Source organism: Hirundo rustica, chromosome 5 (assembly GCF_015227805.2).
Source record: "Hirundo rustica isolate bHirRus1 chromosome 5, bHirRus1.pri.v3, whole genome shotgun sequence".
In the NCBI taxonomy this organism is placed as follows: domain Eukaryota; kingdom Metazoa; phylum Chordata; class Aves; order Passeriformes; family Hirundinidae; genus Hirundo; species Hirundo rustica.
In genome coordinates, this window is record NC_053454.1 from 22862009 (window position 1) to 22882292 (window position 20284).

The window sequence follows — 20284 nt, forward strand, 5'->3', positions numbered from 1 at the left end:
TGCTTCATAAGCATCTGTAGTTCACATAAGTTATCTGCAGCCATAAATTTACCAGCAGCTAACATTGCTATATTCATCTGAAAACTGCTGCCACTCGGGAAAAACACATCTCATGTCACCCTCTATGTTCAGAGCCATTTCAGCATTTAGTCTCAAAATGCCTCTGAACATGAGTCAGAGCCCTCAACTGTTACAGTTCTCACAGACTTGAAATAAAAATAAATCCCTGTTCATTTCCAAGTGAATGCCTAATAGAAGAAGCCAAATCTGATCTGATCGACAAACCATAAACTAAAATGCAAGCAAGCAGATTTGATGCAGAAGGTGCAGAAGTGAGAAGAGAAAATGAAAACAAGATCTCAAAGGATTTTTTTAAACACTTTACAGCAATGAGTTAAAATTTTCTGTTCATGAACTAAGAATTACTCTGATCTGCAATGGATATATGCAGTTTGCAGTTGGTATTAAGCATATAAGTCATATAAGTATATGACTAAAATTTAAGAGTACCATCCATTAAAAAGCCAAGGCATTATTTACTAAGAAAAAAGATATGACAAAAAGAGAAGACATTTCATGTGTCACTGAGAAGGAGTCTCGAAAGGCATAACTCAGCCAGTCAGCGCTTGAAGATCAGTATTCTATCACATAAAATGTGGTAGCATCTCTAGTATGGACTAGAGAGAACTAAATCACATTGTTGGGAAAAGATCTGATCTGTTATCACTGTAAGCAATACTCTGGTTTCTGTAACACATTTAACCATACTTTTTTGTTTGGATGTTAGAACCTGAGCATTGACAAGTGTACAAGAAATGACTGCTCTCTCAGCTGGGCAAGATCTCAAGAGGCATAATGCAAGGGTTTTAACTTGTGCTCATTTGCTTTCAAGCAAATTTTGTTTGAGGATGTGGTATGATGCAGCTGGGTGTTTGCTGTAGTGTCACACCTTTTGAAGAGGAGCTGTAAACCCCACAAGTGGTTTAGTGTAAGAAAGAAAATTTGGCTTTACAGAACTTGACAACACTGTCTGGTCAGGAAAAAAGAATTCTTCTGCAGTTTACCCTCAGCAGGTTTGCTGACAGCACCAAGGTGAGTGGTGCAAACATGCTGGAGGGAAGGGATGTCATCCTGAGAGGCCTTGAGAGACTTGAGACGTGAGTCTGTGTTAACTTCATGTAGTTCAACAAGGCCAAAGTGCAAGGTCCTGCACATGGTTTAAGACAATCCCAAGGAGAAATACAAGCTGGGAAGAGAATGGATTTAGGAGGTGGATGAGAGGCTGGGCATGATCTGCCAAGGTGCACTTGCAGCCCAGAAAGCCAATTGTATCCTGGGCTGAATCAAAACCGTGGTCTGTAGGTCAAGAGACATGATTCATCCCTCTACTGTGCTCTTGTGAGACCACACCTGGAGTACTGTATCCAGCTTTGGGTCCTGCAACATAAGAAAGATATGGACCTCTTGGAATGAGTCCACAGGAGAGCCACAAGGATATTAGAAGCATGGAGCACCTCTCCTATATGAGGAACAGCTGAGAGCTGTTTGGAGTTTGGAGAAGAGAATGCTCTGGGGAGGCTCTATTTTGTCCTTCCAGTACCTAAAAGGGGCCCTACAAGAAGGCTGGGGAGACTTTTACAATGGGTTTATTAGGATGAAATTTTTTCACTGTGAGGGTGGTATTTTATTTTGTGAGGTACTGGAACAGGTTGCCCAGAGAAGCTGTGACTGCCAAATCCCTGGAAGTGCTCAAGGCCAGGTTGAATAGGGCCCTGAGTAACCTGGTCTAGTGGAAGCTCTCACCCATGGCAGGGGGCTGGAAGCAGGTGATCTTTAAGGTATTTTCCAACCCAAATCATTCTATAATTCAATTAAATTCACATTTCACAGTTCATAAATTTTGCAAAAACACTTCAAAGATTGAGGGAAACTGTTTTCATGTTTGAAAGTATGAATTTACATTTTTGGTGTTTAAACAGGTTCTTGTGGTTACCTTTTGTTAAGCTACTAAAGTAATTATTAGACACAGATGACGTCTCTAAAACAGAAGGCAATTACTGAAAAAGAAGGATGGAAGGATTGGAAGCTGAAGCTCTATTATAGCAGAAGCCCAGCTCCTTCGTAGAGAAAATAGTGGGGGAGCCAGTCCCTTCACAATGATGCCCTGTGACAGGAAAAGAGCTAAACATAAGAAAACTATTTTATTCTGATGCTAGCTGAGCATTGGTAGAGGTTGCCCAGAAGGGCTGTGGTGTCTCGTATCCATAGAGATATTCAAATAGACATGGTCCTGGCAAGACAACATGCTCTGGCTGATCCCACTTTGACAAGAAGGGTGGTCTAGATGATTTCAAGAGGTCCCTTCCAATCTTGACCCTTTTGTAATACTGTGATACTGTACCACTCAAGAGGGAGTAGATACACCTGCAAAGCACTTTCACTGCAATTTCCGCGGGAGTAAAATTATTTGGAATAAGTGATATTAAGATACAGGGATAGTATGGCACCTACAAAAATGTGTGCTGGGAGAGTTAATATCTTTTATGTCTGCTCTGTGTTTGGGGAAGGAACCAAGAGCATAATATCACAACATTCCTAGGACTAAGAGATAGAATCTGCAAAATCAAGAGACAATCATACAGCATGACTAAATACTTCCCAGTATGACTAACCTCTGAGGAAAGAAAGATATAGTCTAGGATACTGCCTTTAAAAGCTACTTCCAATTCACCATGTGATCTTTTTGCACAGTCAGAAAGATGGGAAAGCTGTTAACAGGAATTTTATGAGATGGATTATACTTCAATGAAACTGCTATAATTGCTACCCTTCATTTGAGAAAAATGTTCAAGACAAGAAACTCCTTACATCTAAACTAGATCTTCCACCTAAACAAAGGCGTATGCTATTACTGAAAAGACACACACAGAATAGTAGGGTTTTTCTAGATACTGCTCTGTGAAACATTGCGTGCCTGGCAGACATCCACAGCCCGGAGAAATGGCTTGTACCTGCTGTGTTCAGGGAAACTGTACATTACCCAGTACAGGACACTATTTGAGCCTTGTTTGTTTACCCGACTTTATCCTCAATGTTCTCTAATAAATTGCCAGGTGCTGTTTTCTTGCTAGCCACGTGGACAAACTGAAGACAATCAGGGTAGGAAAACAACAAACCAGATTGTCCTGACTTCTATTCTTGAACTGATCCTTACAGATTTCTGTGATTTGAAATCCTGTTCAATTAACTTTTTTTACACAACTGTGGTGCAGACACTGACTAAGGATTTAGATTTAAGGTTTTAACTGTAAATTATTATTCTACTGTGGTAAGATCAATAGAAAAACTTGGTGGGTTTTTTTTTTTTCTTTTTTTTTTTTTTTTCCCCAGTACAAAATCTAGTCTCCAAAATGCAGCTATTTTAGGATGGTATCAACATATTTACAACAACAGAGCCTGACAAATTACCCATCTGTCACAGCTGAGCTTTTCCTGGATGATCTCTGACAAAATTCAGTGTTTTGTAAATTTTTGTTTTAGACAGTTCCAAAAGACTTCCATCAGTAGTGGATTTGGTGCCCATCATAACAGATTATACCGTAGTTTAGCAAAATGGCTATCATTAGAAGTAAGTTAAAATTCTAGATACAATTTCCAAAAAGCCTCAGAATCAAAAATTGCTGGATCAAGCAATAATAACTGAATTCGAGAGTTTCAGATTGCTTTTTTATTATTAGTCCTACCTTTCAGGATCCCTAAAAAGTCCCATGCTTTCCAAATCAAAGAGACCATTGAAGGAATTCTTAACAATTGATATGAAAAATATACTGGAATATGTTGTCTCTGTGGCTTAGGTTGTAGTATTTTTCTGATTTTACTGCACATATTCTTATATCAAACTGTGTTTATTCATACATCTTTAATGCATATTCTCTTGTAGCTGGAAACCTTTTTTGAGGTGGGACCACCTCATAAGACTATTCATAAGACTATTGCCTGCAGCCTGCATTGATGGCTCTATGTCTCAAGTGATGTACATTGAGAGGAAAGGTGTCCACTCTTACTCTTTTCTCCCAGGAAGACATGGCAGTGACGCAGATCAGTTTGCAATATAAACTCCCTGAATAAGTGTTGCCTATCTGCTCAAAGGAAAATACAGGAGCCAGGTGGAACCATCCCAGAGACACAAATTTGATATGTATGCTGGCAGTTGGACCAGTGAGCTTCCCAGCAGTCAGCTTATCTACACTGTTAGGAATATGAAAATATTTTAGCAATAAAGACCACTACCAAAGAAAGTGGGTTTATTTTTAATTTATTCTGGATTCCTGTATTCATTCAATTACTGCCTCACTATTTTTTGCTGCTCCAGTTCTAATTCCAAACTCAAATCTCCTAATGAGAGACTCTAACTCCATCCTCCAAACAATCACTTCAAAATATTAATGCCATTTTATCTTCTCTTACTTACTTGCTGCATTTAGGCACTTCCCTGGCTACCACTGCACAGAATAACAAATTTAAGCTTCTAGTTAAAAGGTCTGATATGCATCAGTCCTGATGACTTTTATGAAATGGAGGTTTACTGAGTATCAGTCTGGATCTGATTTTAGCCTCTGTTGTCATTAAAATAACAGCAATTGCTATTCAGTCACAAATCCTAAGGCTGTAAGGAGAATATAATATCTAGTTGGCCAGGAAAAGCTGTTCAGCTGGCCTTTTTAGGCAGCTCTAACTCCCATTTGTACCCTTCTATGAAAGAAAGATCACAATATTTAATTAAATAAAATTACATAGATTTGATAATGTACTAAAAGTTATTCCATTAATAGATGATAATACAAAATCCTTAAAATGGTACCCATTCTTCACTCCAGGTAGAAAATGTTTTTTTGAGTGGACAGCAATATACCAGCAATATACCATGGTGACTAGTTCTTTATACCATCGGTCAAATCCTCTCTTCCCTTATAGCACTTACATTCATAAAACTACTAATAAAGTCATTTAAGGTTGTGAAATCTATTTCTGTATTCACAGCTTACTTCTAATTTGAAAGGATCCTCAGAAAGACTGCTATCTTCTTTTTGTATTAGGAAGAAAGGAGCACAGTTTTGCACCTTTTTCTTTATAAGAAGTGCTTCTAGTTCCATGTAATCAACTTGTCAATCAGTGGCTGCCAAATTTTTAAGGTAGATTCCTGATCATCAAGAATATTAATCAACTTGGGAGCTCCTGCAAAATTACAAGAACTATTTCACAGCTGAACCTAATTTCCCCTTTTTTTTTTTTTTTTTTTTTTCTTCCTTCATGAAGCCACAATTGGCTCAGGGACCCCAAGGTGTATGTACCATCAGTTGAAAATCACTCCTCCACAAAAAAGTGGAAGCTTAAAACCCCAGTAATTTTGCTAACAGACTCAAAAGCATTGGGTGTCTTTGTATCTAGGTTTTCCTACTAGAAGCACCAGGTCCAGATGTAACATTAATTTAGAAGATATTAGCAGACCAGTATCAAATTAATGAAAAGTCCAGGGTGTCCTGTCAATTTCTAATAACAGCCTTTAACAAGTGAAGGACAATAGGGTGTTGTTAAACTACAAAAAAAATCTGCACATTCATTATTTAATGAAAACTCTGCGACACCATACACTGATTTCTGATGTAACTCCACTAATTTAGGTGAATTGCATTATAAGAATTCAACCTGAGTGACTTCACATCATTCTAATATTTAGTTAGAGCCCTTAGTGCCTTTTAATGCATATATATTTCAGCTGCTAACAACATGAAAAATATAATTTGGTAAGCACAGGCACCTCCCCTCTCTCTTCCGGAACACCGAACAATTTTGGTTCTACTGGTTTTGGCATTTCTGCCTACAGAACTCCTACAAGTTCTTCATCAACAACTTTCCAGGTAAGGCTGGACAAGGCAGTGACAGTACCTTGAGCTTTTTTTAAGGCAAGGAAAGCTTCCCAACAGAGGTGTCCGAGTCAGCAAAGCAAGGCAAACAGCCCTGTTCCACCCAGGAGAGGGCACTCTTACACCTGGCCACGCAACCGGACATGGGCACCTATAGGAGGAACAGGAAAGTTAAGATGACATCTTACAACTCGGTCAACTTGCACGACCAGTTAGTTATTTTTATGATAACGCTAATCACAAGTAACTTGAATCATCCAGACACTGCCACAACAGGAACACAATATGACAGACGATAGACGTGCAGGCTAAATTTAATCTTAGTCTCCAAAATGTGCTGAATGATGATGATAAAAAAGACAATTTCTGCATTTCTCTGTTAAAAGTTGGGATCATAAAAAGAGAGCTGTAGGTGTAACTTTCCAGATAAATAAGGTTAAATTTAAAAATAACCTAGTTATATGAATATTAATTGTTGCCTTTTTTTTTTTTTTTTTTTTAATAAAGCACTATTATAAATGAGCATACAAGCATTTAAATGCAAACTGCATATAATCTAATACTAACACAGCCTGTAAAGTTAATCCTGGTATGGATATCTCATCGAATAAATAAATAAAAAAAGAATTTTAAATGCTAAAAGGTCAACCTCTGTTTCTAAAGGAATTGAAATCAATATACGTACCTCTTGAGACAGCTTTCCTCTCCAATAAGAAATCCTCCAGCAAAAAACAGAGATCAACCCTGTAATTTTTGATTTTTTCTAAATTAAAGAAGCCAAGATGAGGAGGTGGTAGTTTTGTTATGCAAGACATAAAACAGTAAAAGAGGAATAGAATGCTGCAACTGCAAAGTTAATGTTTCAAAAAATGTTATTTTCCTCTAATCACAGGAGATAATCTCAGTAATTCCAAATTTTCTCTGAGTAACTTTACTAGAGAAATGTCCTATTGATATGAAAAGAATAAAATTAGGAAAATATGGAAATGAGAAAAAAATCACCAAGAATCTCAATTTCAAGAACAGCAAGTAAATTATACTTAGTGCTGTCATAAGCATCTTGGAGTCCCCAGGCAGTACACTGAGGCTGAGGGCATCCATGGTTTGAGAGAGAAGAACCATGCACATGGGGCTGTATTGGATGTACAGCGAGTCCAATGTGCATAAACTTTGCATGAGCCATAGCCACTTTTCCATGAAAATGTGGGGAACTCTTTCTTGTATCTAGGTTGCAGATAGACAGTACTTCCCACATTACATGGGAAATGACAGAGTGTTTAGGATGTTTGGTTAGCCTAGCATTGGCTAACGAATATTGTTAGCCTTTCCATACTGACAGCTTGGGCTGAGGCCTTACTGACCATATCAGCTTTCCCCCTGCAATAACCTTACATGGTTTGAATTTCATATCTCTTGCTCCCACCCCCAGAAGTCTTTCAAAACAATATGCCAAGCATAATAAACAATGCAAAGATACTTAGAATTGTATTTCCCACTCTATCAGTTGCGATCAACATTAATGGGCAAAAGCACAAACTAATCTGCAGCCGGTTTGTAAAAGCCGCTATTGAAAGAGTTGCTCAATAAAATTATGATAGGGTCAATGAAAGAGCTATCTCCTGAAATCATATATACTACAAATTTTTTAAATTTAAAAAAAAATGAGCTATGTTCAATGGACTACAGTTGTACATTTCGTGTATGGATTTTTCTAAGGGCAAAAGACTTATAAGAACTTAATTCAGGGCTTTATTATCAACGTACCATAAAATTTATTATGGAGTCAAACATGAAAATCACTGAAATCACACAAAGAGGCTATGTTCTCAACTTTTGTCTAAACATTATTTTTTTTAACAAAGCAAAAATACAACAACAAACAAACAAACAAGCCCAACACTCCCCAAAACCCAAACCCCGAAACACCTATTCAAAGTCTGTGGTCCTGTTTTACCCTAAAACCCTGTAGAATCTTCTGTAAAATAGTAAACTATAACAAAGTATAAAACAGCATAGGATTTATAAAATGATACTCAGCATCCTGCTTATGTAAGGTACTGACTTTTATGTAGATTTTGATCCTTGCCACTATTCTATTCCACCAGCCAAAAAGCCTTTCTATATCTGTCTTTCAGCAAAGAGAAAATTACCACAGTATATGGTGAATATGAAACAGCTGTGAGGTAAGTGAAACATGCCTGTTTAAAGACACAGGAAAGGAATGGGGTATGCCAAGGAAAAGAGATACAGTAATTCATACCAATTTCATTTTTTGCAGTAACAGACTCTGACATTTGTAATCCAAATGAGCACATGAAAATGAACCTAAGTACAAACCAGACAAAATCATTGCCCTTTACCATGGCTGTTACTGGATGTCTACTACCTCTAACATAAAAGCATACTTACAGGAACACAAAGGATTTTGACACTTGATAAAGGTCATGTTTTCCACTCCATCTAGAGCAAAATCTGAATACTGGAAGCTTAGCTTCTTTCTGTGAGCTCTCTGAAAAGATATGAAGGATTTAGGCAAGAGATTTTATGTACTACCTTTATTATTTTTGACTGTGGTAGTCATAGTTGCTCAGCATGCTATAAACCTAACTTTCATCTAAGAAGCAAAAAAGAGTTATCATCCTTTGTTGGTGAGAGCCAAGGGCACAGAAAAGCCATGGCCTACCTCCTCAAAAGGAATTTAAGACCTATCAGTGGAACTCAGACATCTAAATTATTCTGAAAATGAAGGGCCAAGATCACACTATTAAGTCATTAAAAAGAAACCAGGCCTACTGCAAAATGGTCCTTTTCATAAAGGTATTGAAAATGTCAGCTGAAAAACTGGATCATGTAATACATTTTAAAGTGTTCATATGAAAAAAAAAAATTGATGAACAGAGGCACATGATACAACATTTTTTGCAGAAAAATGAACTTTTCCCAGTCAAACTACAGGGGAAGAATAAGCACATTAAACTGTATGCATCTGTATTTAGTTGACAGGTTTTAAAAAATTATTGATTTTTTTTGTTGTTGCTTGGGCCTATACTTTCTTTATAATGTATATAATAGTCAAAAAGCTGCATATACTAATGGAGATAAATGAACAGCAGCTTCAGATAACGGCCCTACTGACATTTGTTGAGATAAATGTCTATGTTGTATGCTGTCCTGCATTGCACCACTAAAACGGGGCCCTATAAAATGTTTCTTTAAACCTTAATGTCTTGAAAGCCTCTAGTTCCTGAATAAACAACAGTTCAAACTCCAATCTCATGTTCTCCTCTGCAAATCTATGTTCTTCGATAGCATACCTTATTTTATACACCTCAGGTTAGAAGTTACGGTTACTGTTACCCCATTTCAGATTTCAGAACTGAAGCAGCATCTGTGGGTGCCCGTGTTTGCTTTTGCAATAAAATGCCCATTTGACAGGGCTGACCTTTGCCTTTCACTCTACTTTTTAAACATCGTAGGAGTATCTGCGAAAGTAAGCAGGTCCTTTCACTGTCCCCATTCAGTAACCTGTTTCTGGGCCTGCAAGTTCCCCTGGTCCCGTGTGAGGAGGCACCAGTGTCTCTAGGGGGAGGGGGGAAGAGGACGAGGAGCAGGTTTGGGAGAAAGACGTGTAAGGAATAACATTTTTCTCTGCCGAGCATATAGAAAAATACAGATGAGAACCGCTGTTGCAGGCCCGGGTGAGCAGATTCTCAAGTTATGTGAGCGCGCCCTGGTTCTTTTCGCTCGGGGGCTTCACCAGCACACATACCAGCTGCTCCTTGAGCCAGCTGTCTCCTCAGCGACACCTCAGACATTTCTCCCGCCACCGCGGCCCAGCTCTCCCAAGGGTGCTCCTTCACCCGTTCGCCGGCCCGGTGCCCCAGGGCTCAGCCAGCTGCAGGTAGAGGACCGGGCGGGAGCCATGACGACACAACGGCCTCAGCTGCGCCCCGGGGCTCGCCCGCGGCGGGGCTCTGCCTGAGGGGGTGCCTCCTCACGCTCTCGCCACGGACCCGCCCGGCCCGTGACAGGCGGAACGGTTCGGGCAGGTGTCCCCCGGGACGGGCGGGTGGGCGGCCGGCGGGGCGAACCCCTGCGCCTCCGCAGGTGGGCAGCGCACCTCTTCCTTTGGGGCCAGCGGGGAGGAGGCGGCCTAGGGCCTACACCCTGCAGCCGCCGCGGCCGCCCCATCGGCAGAGTCCAGCCACGGCCCCCCCGGCCCCACCGCCGCCCCGGTGCCGCTCCGGCCGCGCTCCTGCGGCCCCTCCTGAGCAGCGGCGACTGCCCTTTCGCGCATGCTCGGCGCGGGCGCCATTTTGGTAGGGCCGGGAGTTCTCCAGCGGAGCGGCGGTGGAGCTCGCTGGGCCCGGGGTGGAGGGGGCGAGGGGTGCCCGCTGCGGAGATGGCCAACATCGCGGTGCAGAGGATCAAGCGGGAGTTCAAGGAGGTGCTGAAGAGCGAAGAGGTCAGAGCCTTTCCCCCCTCCCCCTGCGCGCCGCCGCCACCCTCCCCCGTGTGAGCGTGGGCAGCAGGGGACGGTGCGGGCACCCCGCCGGCCTTCGCGGGGACCCCGCACCCCCCTCGGCCCCACCTCCCCGTGCTGGAGGTGGTCCCGTCCCTCCGCATCTGGGAGGGGAATGGCGATTCCCGGGGAGACGGGGCTCGCCGGCCGTTGGGAGGAGGAGGAGGGGGCCGCAGGAAGCGCGGCGGCAGGGCCCGAAGAGGTTGGGCGGGCCGGCCCCCGGCGAGGGCTCCCGGCGGTCGGTGCTCGGGAGCGCCGCCAGGCCGGAGGCCACGGGGCGGGGCGGGTGGGGCCGGGCCGGCCTCCGCGGGGACCCCCGGTACGCGCCCTCCCGCGTCCGGCCGCGCGGCACCGGGAGGGATGGATGAAGCGGATTGGGGAGGGTGAGACGGGGGTACGTGATCCCACACGTCCCCTTCAGGTGACTCCTTTGGCTGGCCGGTGCCAGAGGCTGCAGGGTACCGATTTAATGTCCGGGGTTTTTTTATCGGTTGCTATTACACCCCTGTTTAGCTTCCCTGTATACAGAACTTCCTTTATCCCACTGCAGGCTTACTCACCTTCAGATGGATGCTTTTAAAGCCTCACTTATTTCAGTCATGTTACCTCGTTTGCTGTTCAGTATGTTCAGAGGTATGTGTTGGTCAGTAAGAGAGGCTGACTACTTTCAGGGCAGCAGTAAAGAAGTTCTGATCAGTTTGGGGGGTATATAGCAGTGTTTGCAGGGTTGCATCAGTACGGCTTTGCTGTGTCTGTGTCTGAGTTAGTGGACGTCAGCCAGATAGGTTTTAATGGTTGTGTCGTCATTGTCGTCCTACTTGGGATGATGTTGCAGGTTAGATCCTTGTGAAATATTAATGTGAATATGTAACTCTTAAAGCTGGTGTTTCAGAAATATGGACATATTCACAGAGAAAAAATTGAGAGGTTAATTTTTGAAAGGTACTAATGGCTTAAGGAAAACACGTTTCGGTTAGCGGTAGTTGATGTACTTTTAAATTGTGTGCTAACAACATTGTTGCTATGCAGCTTGAACGAGTCCCTAGAAAAATGTTAGGGTCTTGTTTTACAGCTGCCTTTAGAGCCCGGGCTGATTTTGCCAAGCTATTGCACAGCAAATACAGAATTGCATGGAAACCAAGAGAAATTTCTAGGTGGATACCTTTGTACCAAAGCTAGAGAATGTAGACCTCATACCCTGTATAACCAGCTAATACTGTGGAAACAAAGAAGTCTATTTGGAAGTGCTTTCTAAAGGCTTCAAAACCCTTTCCCTTTGTTTTATCTAAGGGAACAAAAAACCCCCAAAAAACCAAAAAACAAACCACGTTAAGTTATATAGGTTTTGGGTGTGCACACTTTTGATTATTTCTGTTTGTTTTGTCTGTAGGACTCAGTTACAGAATTTTGGAAATGGATATTATTATAAAATAACCTTTGAGCTGCCTAAAGCTAGCCAGAAAAAAGGTCATAATTCTTAGGAAATTCAATTAATGGAATTTCAAAATCTTAGTACAGCAGACTCTTGATACTTCTTTTTCTTCTGCTGTTAGCAAGCTACATAAGTGTCATGCTGATATATTAGTATGTATAAAATTGTTGTTTACAAACTATGCTAGCTCCCATGTCTTGAATGCAAAATGTTAGTGTTACTCAATGGTTATCAAAGTTGCAAGCAAAAAAACCACAAAATGTACATTCCAGGGCAGTCAAACTATAGTGTCATCATCTCTGAGTGTGAAAACATGTGAAGTGGCATGATGAATGAAGGTCCAACTAAATACTATGAATCACAAAACAAAAACAAACAGGTTTTCTTATTATTTATTAAAATTATTGTTAAACCTGGTTTCTTCAAAAAGAAATCTTTTAAATGAATGGTGATGCTAAATTTGTTGTTTAGAAGTTTGTAAGTCACTCTCTGAAGGCAAAGTGGCTCTCATTATTTGTTCTTAAATTATTTTTGATTTAGTGCTTTGAACTACTTGAAGAGCAGTCATTCCTCCCCCTTTCCCTCTCCCCCCTCCCATTTCCTCATGGGTGTAATAGGAGCACGAATGCCTAGAAAGGGGATAGGCACACAGGGAGAAAAGTACATAGGAAGTTTGTTCTCTGTCTTCTTCCACTACTCACCTTTATGCTAAAATAGAGTGGTGGAACCAGGAATGTTTTTAAAAGGGAGCAGCTGGATGGCATTTAATTCCTTCTGCATGTGAAGTATCTGTTGGAAGTGCTAAATTCCAAATGAAGAAAGAATTCTGTAAAGTGTGTTTATCCTTACTATGGTTAAGTATCTATGAATCCTTGCTATTTAGTATACTAAATATACTTTTCATATTACTTAGCACTTCCTGTTTCCTTGAATACAATTTCTGGGAAGTAACTGAAACGTGAAATACTGCCTTGCTCTCTGGTTTACAGATAAGAGATGAAGGATCTTCCATATTTTTGAGTTGAGTTTGGGACTTCTTGAGTGTTTTGTAAAAGTATTTAAAGTCTTTTCACACTTGAGGAAGAGAAAAGTGCTTCTGCTCTGCTTGCTTTATTATTTCTAGTTTTGCTATAAACGTGACATTATATTAAGAAGTAGGGTATTGTTTATTTAAGAGAGATACCTGTAACTTTGCATCTCTTAAATATTTGAATTAAATAGATAAAACTAAGGTTTCTTTGTCAGAAGTGCTCTCTAGGGTACGATTTTTAAACTTTTTACTTTTTTGTGTGGAGAAAGCTTTACAGTTCTAAGGTAGGCAAAGTATTGTGTGTCTGTAATGAAGATGAAGTTGTTAAGTTAGTCTAGGTAATAACTTGACTTGTTAAATATGTGTAGGCAAGGGATCAGATGTCCCACTTTATCTCTTTTCTTGTTCTGTCATTTCATTAATCTGTTATCTTGTTGGGTTTTTTGGGCTGAAATTCTAGTGCTACAAAATGTATTTTGAACAGAAGTATGAAGCTGCAGCATGATGGAGAAACCAATAAAGAGATGGAAGGAAAATAGTATCCTGCTTTTATTAAGTAGGAAAAAGTTCTAGTGAAGGTTAGCTGGTACTGTTTTTAGATTAAGTTACTGGAATACTGCAGTGTGTAGCCAAATCCTTACCTGCTCTCTGTTTGTAAGTAGCTATCTTATGAGAGGGAGAACTTGCCTGGCATTTAATAAGGAATAGAAACATATTGAAAGATCTTGTGGTCACTTAAAGGCTGATGCTGAGATGTGTTGTAATTGATCAGGTATTGTAATTTAATCAAGCATCAGTGTTTACTTTGAAGAAATTATACTATGCTAGTGCTGAGGGACTCAGTGTTTAATATGCCTTCCACTTTTTCTTAACATGTAGAAATATAAGGTGTTTTCTACTAATTGATACCTTTTGCAGTGAAAACTCTAATGTGGTACTAAAGGTGATGCACTGGGAAACATAGCTTCTTTCCAGTAAGAAGAGACTTGCTGGTATATCTACCATGAAGTGTTCTTCTCTTACAAATACGAAGAGACATTTATGGCAGGTAAATCCAGGTAGAGCTGAGAGTAAATTAAACTCAGCTGCAGTTATGGAATATGAGTATCTTTATGAACAGATATCTGAAGTAGCTGTTGAAATTTGTAACTTGCTTGAATCCAAAACAGCATTCAAGCGAAGATAGTAGGTTAACAACACAAAAACTTCAAGGGCTTGATTTCCAAGAAGGAAATGAATGTTTGTTTTGGAGTCTGCTATGTGTTTCAGAGATTTACAGGCAAAAGGGAAGGGAAAAATAACTGCAGTCTGCCGTGCCTTTCTTAGACTTGTAAAGACCTATTGAGTAGCTCTTGTGTTGGCTTTTATCATTGCCTGTAGTGGTCTTGTGATTTATGTCAGTATATAACAAGATACTAAATAGTGCCTCTGAAAATTTCTTGCTGTTTGGAAAAACCATAGATATTTAATCTTTAGGATCAGAAGAACTTCATTGCTTTAGTCTGTTTATATTTGGACAGTCTTGGGTGCTAGATACTGAATTCACTAATGTGGAAACTTCTAGTTGTAATTGTGCTTTAGTGTTAGTAGGATTCTTGTTTTTCTTCCTATTTATCATGTAGAATCAGTGCAGGTATCTGTAAGAATGAGATGCCTCCTATTATGGTTCCTGAGTCAGCAACATGTTTTTTAAACAGTATCCATTTTATGCTGATACATGTGCTTAACTTTTGAATTGTGAGAATAGTCACATTGAAGTCAGTAGAGGTTTAGTGAGTGCAGCAGGATTGTTGTCATTGTTTAATCCCAAGGGCAGCTAAGTACTGTGCAGCTGCTCAGTCAGATGCCCCACTCCCCATCATGGGCTAGGGAGGAGAATTGGAAAAAAGGTAAAACCCGTATCTTAAGATAAAAGCAGTTTAATAATTTAAATAAAATAAAATATAGTAATAATAATGAAAAGGGAGATTGCAAAAAGAGGGAGAGGAATAAAACTGGAGAAAGACAAGGGATGCCCAGTACAATTGCTCACCACGTGTTCCCAGCCTATCCCAGCAGCAATCAGCAGCTCCCAGCCAATCTCCCCAGTTTCTATAGTGAATGTGATGTTCGATGGGATGGAACATCCCTTTGGCCAGTTTGGGTTGGCTGTCCTGGCCATGCACCCTCCTGGCTTCCTGTGCATGTGCTCACTGGCAGAGCATGGGAAACTAAATAGAAAGTCCTTGACTTAGAGTAAGCTGTGCCCAGCAACAGCAGTGTGTTATCAACATTATTCTCAGACTAAATACAAACCCCAGCCCTGTACTGGCTACTAAGAAAAAAATTATCTCTGTCCCAGCCAAAACCAGGACAGCTGTTTGTGTGAATAAAGTTTGAGTGTGCTTAGTTGATTAAAAGGCATATAGGTAAAAAATAGATGTAGACATAAAAAAAATAGGTGTAGACATAAGAATGTGTAAGTGTTATTATTGTATTGGTACCAGTCTCTTGGAAGGCCTGCATACAATTAAAAAGTGTGTGAGGGGGAGTTTTAGCAAGCTGGAGCTTGGGGCTGCTATGCAAAAAGGGATCTTAGTAGGTTGAAGAAATGAATGCTCTGGCAGGAACCTTTTGAAGCTCAGCTGAGGTAGGTGCCAAGTCCTGCACCTGGGAGGAAGTAACTCCATGCATCCATATGTACAATTGGGATACTGACTGGAAACAAGTCTAGCAGGAAAAGAACTTCATGACCTAGTGAAGAGCAAGCGCCACGATGATGGTGGCAAAGAAGTCCAACCACATACTGGGTTGCATTAGCAAGAATATAGTCAGCAGGTTGTGAGAAGTGATTCTTCACCTCTGTTCTGGGCTTGTGAGAACATTTGTGGTGGTCTGTGTTCAGATACATGCTGGAATGAGCTGAACAGAAAACTGTCAAGGTGGTTAAGGGACTGGAGCACAAGATGTGTGAGAAGAGGGTGAAAGAGTTGGTGTTGTTGAGAGAACTATTGAGAGGGACATCTTCCTGTTATCTACAAATACCTAATGAAAGGCTCCTGAGAAGAGCCAGACATGTCTCAGAAGTGCATGGGAATATAAGAGGTGGTAGACACAAGCTGGAGGATGGGAAATTCCAACCAGACACTGGGGAAAAAAAATAGTGGTAAGTAGTCAAAAATTTAAGCAGCATGATCAGCAAGATTGCAGAATCTCTCCTTGGAGTTGTTCAAAGCTCAATAAATTCTTGAACCAACCTGCTCATATTGGACCTGCTTTGAGCAGGAGGTAGGAACTAGAATCCACTCAGCTGTCTCTACCTGCATGATTGCAGAATCTATTGTAGGTTTGTTTTTTAATTACTGTTTCTGTTTGTCAGAGAAAACATAAAAGGGTTCCAATTCTGTTGCCACATCTGGTAAAACCTTCCCGTGTAAACAAATAGAAAAATTTTTAAGCAGACCATTTCTTTTTTGTTTAAAAGTTTTCACTGTTGTATGACAGTAATGAATCCTCTTCCTTTTCAGTTTGGAGGCTGGGTTTTTCTGGTAGATGCAAAACTTTCAGGATTTTTATGTTGAATGAGTTCTGGTTTGGAACCCTGAAAGTAGAACAAAGCACAAGATTTGTACTACTTCTTTAAGCTTAATTTCTCTGAAATGTGAAGATCATCTTAACTTTAAAGTAGTTGTTTGTGAGATCTTTTGTACATTGCTAAAAATAATTTTGGCTGCTGTGTTTTTAGCCATGCCTATAGTTTTAGGCAAGACAAGGTTTAGACCTGTTTCCTATAACTGCATAGGAAGAGTAGTGAAATGCTGTTACTGTGCATCTTTGATTTTCTTAATCCTGTCTATGGTGTGTTGGCTATATCTTCTAGTTTGTACTGGAAAATAATGGAGAATGGATTTGTGGGTCTTTGCCATCAAACAAGTTTGTCTGTAAGTGGTGAGAAAACTGCGTGTTATTCTCACATCTGGGATGATCTTTCAGAATTATTACGTTATTTATAGTTAATGCCTCTTTACCTGAACCATATAGCTGTTTCTCAAATTCCGGGAATATAATACCAGGAACTTTTTATGTACATACTGATCAGTACAAGTATTAGGAATATTACTTAAATCTGTGATTTAAAATATAAAATGTCAGTGATCATTTGACCAGACCTATGAGTTTGCCAAGTACTGGTAGTGGGAATACTTGTGCGAAGAAGGCTAGATCTATTGCTTTTTCCTGTGTTCAGTTGGTGACTTTGTAAATGTTAATATGTATCTGGTTGGGTCTAGATTTGTAGTGAGGAGTCTACATATCAGTTGGCAGAATCCTAAAGATTTTGGGAGTAAGTGGAAAATGGAAAAACTTAAGTCTGCATTGGAATCAGACTCATTTGGTTGTCTTTGATAACGTCATAAAAACCTGAGGAAAGAGAGCAGTCCCTGGTTACAGGAGTTTAGGATGAGGGGATAGATTGTAGCTGATGATGGTACCCTCTGATAATAACCCTCTCTGGACATAAAGCAGTACTAGAAAGTAGCCAGTCCTTTACCAATTCCAGTCTTGCCTTCATTCTTCTGTGCTTGTTTCCAGGAGTTTGGCTTTAATAGGAAGGAAGTGTATGAGTCCTAAGGTTAGTTCACTTTAAGTAATATGAGATTTAAAAAAAGTTAACATTTTATCATAGTAAACGGCAAGAAAGTGCTGGTTAAGAGTCCAGTGATCTTTATTTTGCATTAAGCTAGTGCAGGTACTTTGAGTAGTTCTTAAATTATTTACCTATTAAATGATTTCTAGATTCCTAGATTTCATAATCCCAGTAAGGACTGTTGTCATTATTATACTATATCACTTTTACACTAATAATTGCTGCTGTTATTTTGAGAGAATGCTTTAGGTTAAAATTTACGATTAAGATGCAGGCTGCCTTTGTCTTTGACAAGCCAAGTAAAACTGCTGCAATTTAGGTATAGAAAAGGAATACATTTACTTATTTTATGGCAAAGAGTAGGAATTTTGGCAGATAATATTCTGTATGGCACTCTAAGGATGTTTCACAGGATCATTGAATATTCTGAGTTGGATGTAGTCCACTTCTGTATCCCAGCGTTTTCCCTTGAGATTATATCACTGTTAATATTTGTAACATTTGAGGTGGGAGAATTTGAATATGCTTGCCCTGAGTATTTAATAAAATAGTGTGTGCATCATAAATAAAGTATCTCTGTGAGTAGGAAAAATAACTTTGTTTGAGTATCAGATCTGTGTTTGTTAATCTAGTATATTGCAACGGAATTGTGCTAAAGTCATGGATTGCTCCTATCTATCCTTCCAAGTGTCTGTTCAGGAGGGAGATACTGTGAATGTCAATGGCTACGGAAGAAGCTTCATTCAGTGTTATGTTTATGGGACGCTAGAATTCAGTCCTGCAGTATAACTCCAGTTTGGCCATGCCAGTGTCAGAGAGCTGGGCTCATTCTGTGTATTGTTCTTCTCTTGGATTGCTAATAGGGGCTGTCCTGTCTACCTTGTCACAAAATACATGGGAAACTAATTGAAGTTCATTATTTCCTAATTTTAATTCATTATTAGCCAGTATGATCAACAGTTCATTGGGAAAGACTAATGAAAGACTGTAAATCTAATTATTTTTTAAAAAACGCAAGTTTAAGATAATATGTCTTCAGATTCTAAGTATGTCTATAGAGTATTTTAGGAAGGGAGGAAAAAACTCAAACCCACAAATACATTAGTCCATATTTTACTTAAACAGGTATTTTAGCTCAAGCTGAAAGTACTTCACTTTTTATTTTTAGCTGAAAAGGAACTGTGAGAAAGTATTTTTGAGTTTTTGCTGTGTTAGAGTGTGTTAAAGTACAGGAGGTTATGATGAAATGAAAGGTAGTGTACATGAATGGAAATCATGGTAGCTGTGTTGTATTTTCCCCCTTTGTGTAAGCTCTTAGAGCCTTCATGGTGTTTAGGTAATCCACTTTAGAATAAGGGTGTCCATGTGGGAAGCTAATACAGGAAAACTGAGCTATTTTCACAGGTCTTCAAGCTCTGAGACTCTGAGCGAATTAGCATAATCAATTCAAAGTTAACTGAATCCTGCGATTCTTTTATATGTGGAATTGCTAACCTAAGTAGGGTAGATGCACAGAATTGACTGCAGAGTCTGCATCAAATGGTTTTATATGTTCAGAAAATGACTAATTCAAAGGATGGTTCAAAATTATTATTAAAGCATGCTTTATCTGCAGGGTATTTCAGTTGTACACCAAGACCAGAACTATGCATAAAAAGATGGGAAAACCACATCTTTTCTTCCCCCTCTTACTTTCCTGAAGGGAACAGGGGTCCTTTGCACTATACCACACTGATGTCGTGTATCTAGTGGGCTCAGATCACGTTTTGGGTAACTCTTGCGCGTGACTTAGCTCCGAGGTACTGTAAGTATCTTGCATAGCTCGACATGGCCTGTGCAGGGGCCCTTAGAGTGGTTCAGGAGAGGATGTATGCAGTTATTTACACACCTTTCATAGCACGGCTTTGCCAGTTTAACCACAGTAGCTCTTAGTGAGACAAGCTGTGACTGTGAACCTGCGCTTAGGGCTTCTGCCAGGAGAGCCGTGTCAGTTACACCTCTAGTTTCCGTGGCTGATGCCACGGTTTTGTCAGGAATAGTTTAGACACGCACTAGGGCTGAAGTTTCAGAATTTTTTTAACTTGTCCTAAGGCAGTCCCAGGAAGCAGTGTCACATTCCTCTTCCAGACTCATGTCTTCTTCCTGCTTTTGTGCTCCTTCTCTTACTTGCAGTGTTTGTGATGAATCAAATCAGGTTGGGTTAAAATGAGAGATATGTCTTGCTAATACGTGTTTATTTCAGATGTTTGCTGTGCGGTTGTGTGAATGCTTACGCAGAATCTTACCCTTTACCTTAGTTCTATGATCTAAGGGAAGTAAGGCCTTGGCCACTGTTAGGCTGGTTTAAGGTGCTGTTGAAGTACAGTCTCTTTTGTGTTTTGGTAGATTGATTGTGTTTTAACAGCTGAACATTAGCAGGAGTGGGTGTTTACCTACCTTAAATTAAAAGAAAAAATCCACAAAAGCTTTGTGGTGCTCCAGGTCTACCTCTTGCAAAACGAAGATGGTTTTAATATTTGAGATATTTTGTGTTCTGAGAGGAAGAGAATATCCCTCAGTATTGATCTTGTATGTAAATGTGTAACACAAAATTTTAAGGTTGGTACAGATTTAATCTCTTGATTGGTTAATGAAATGTTTTAACAAGATGGATTTAATAAGTAAAATTATCATAAATACAAAAATTCTAGACTAACCACCACTAATACAGAACTCATGCTGCATTCATACTTGTATCTCCTTAGATACATTA

The 20284-nt window shown here is 40.0% G+C and overlaps 1 protein-coding gene across 3 annotated transcripts in view; it reads left to right on the forward strand.

The window, feature by feature from the left end:
- The first annotated feature begins 9711 nt into the window (after window positions 1-9711).
- Window positions 9712-20284, forward strand: part of UBE2K (ubiquitin conjugating enzyme E2 K) — a 45225-nt gene continuing 34652 nt past the window's right edge. Inside the window, exon 1 of one of the 3 annotated variants that reach the window (XM_058420643.1) lies at window positions 9712-9825. Coding sequence is in view for 2 of the 3 variants with exons in the window: in XM_040064211.2 (XP_039920145.1) it covers window positions 10327-10389 (63 nt within the window). In the remaining variant the exon portion in view is untranslated. Of the gene's footprint in view, window positions 9826-10224; window positions 10390-11000; window positions 11080-20284 lie in introns of those variants that run through there. The other 2 variants (XM_040064211.2, XM_040064212.2) reach the window with 2 other exon arrangements.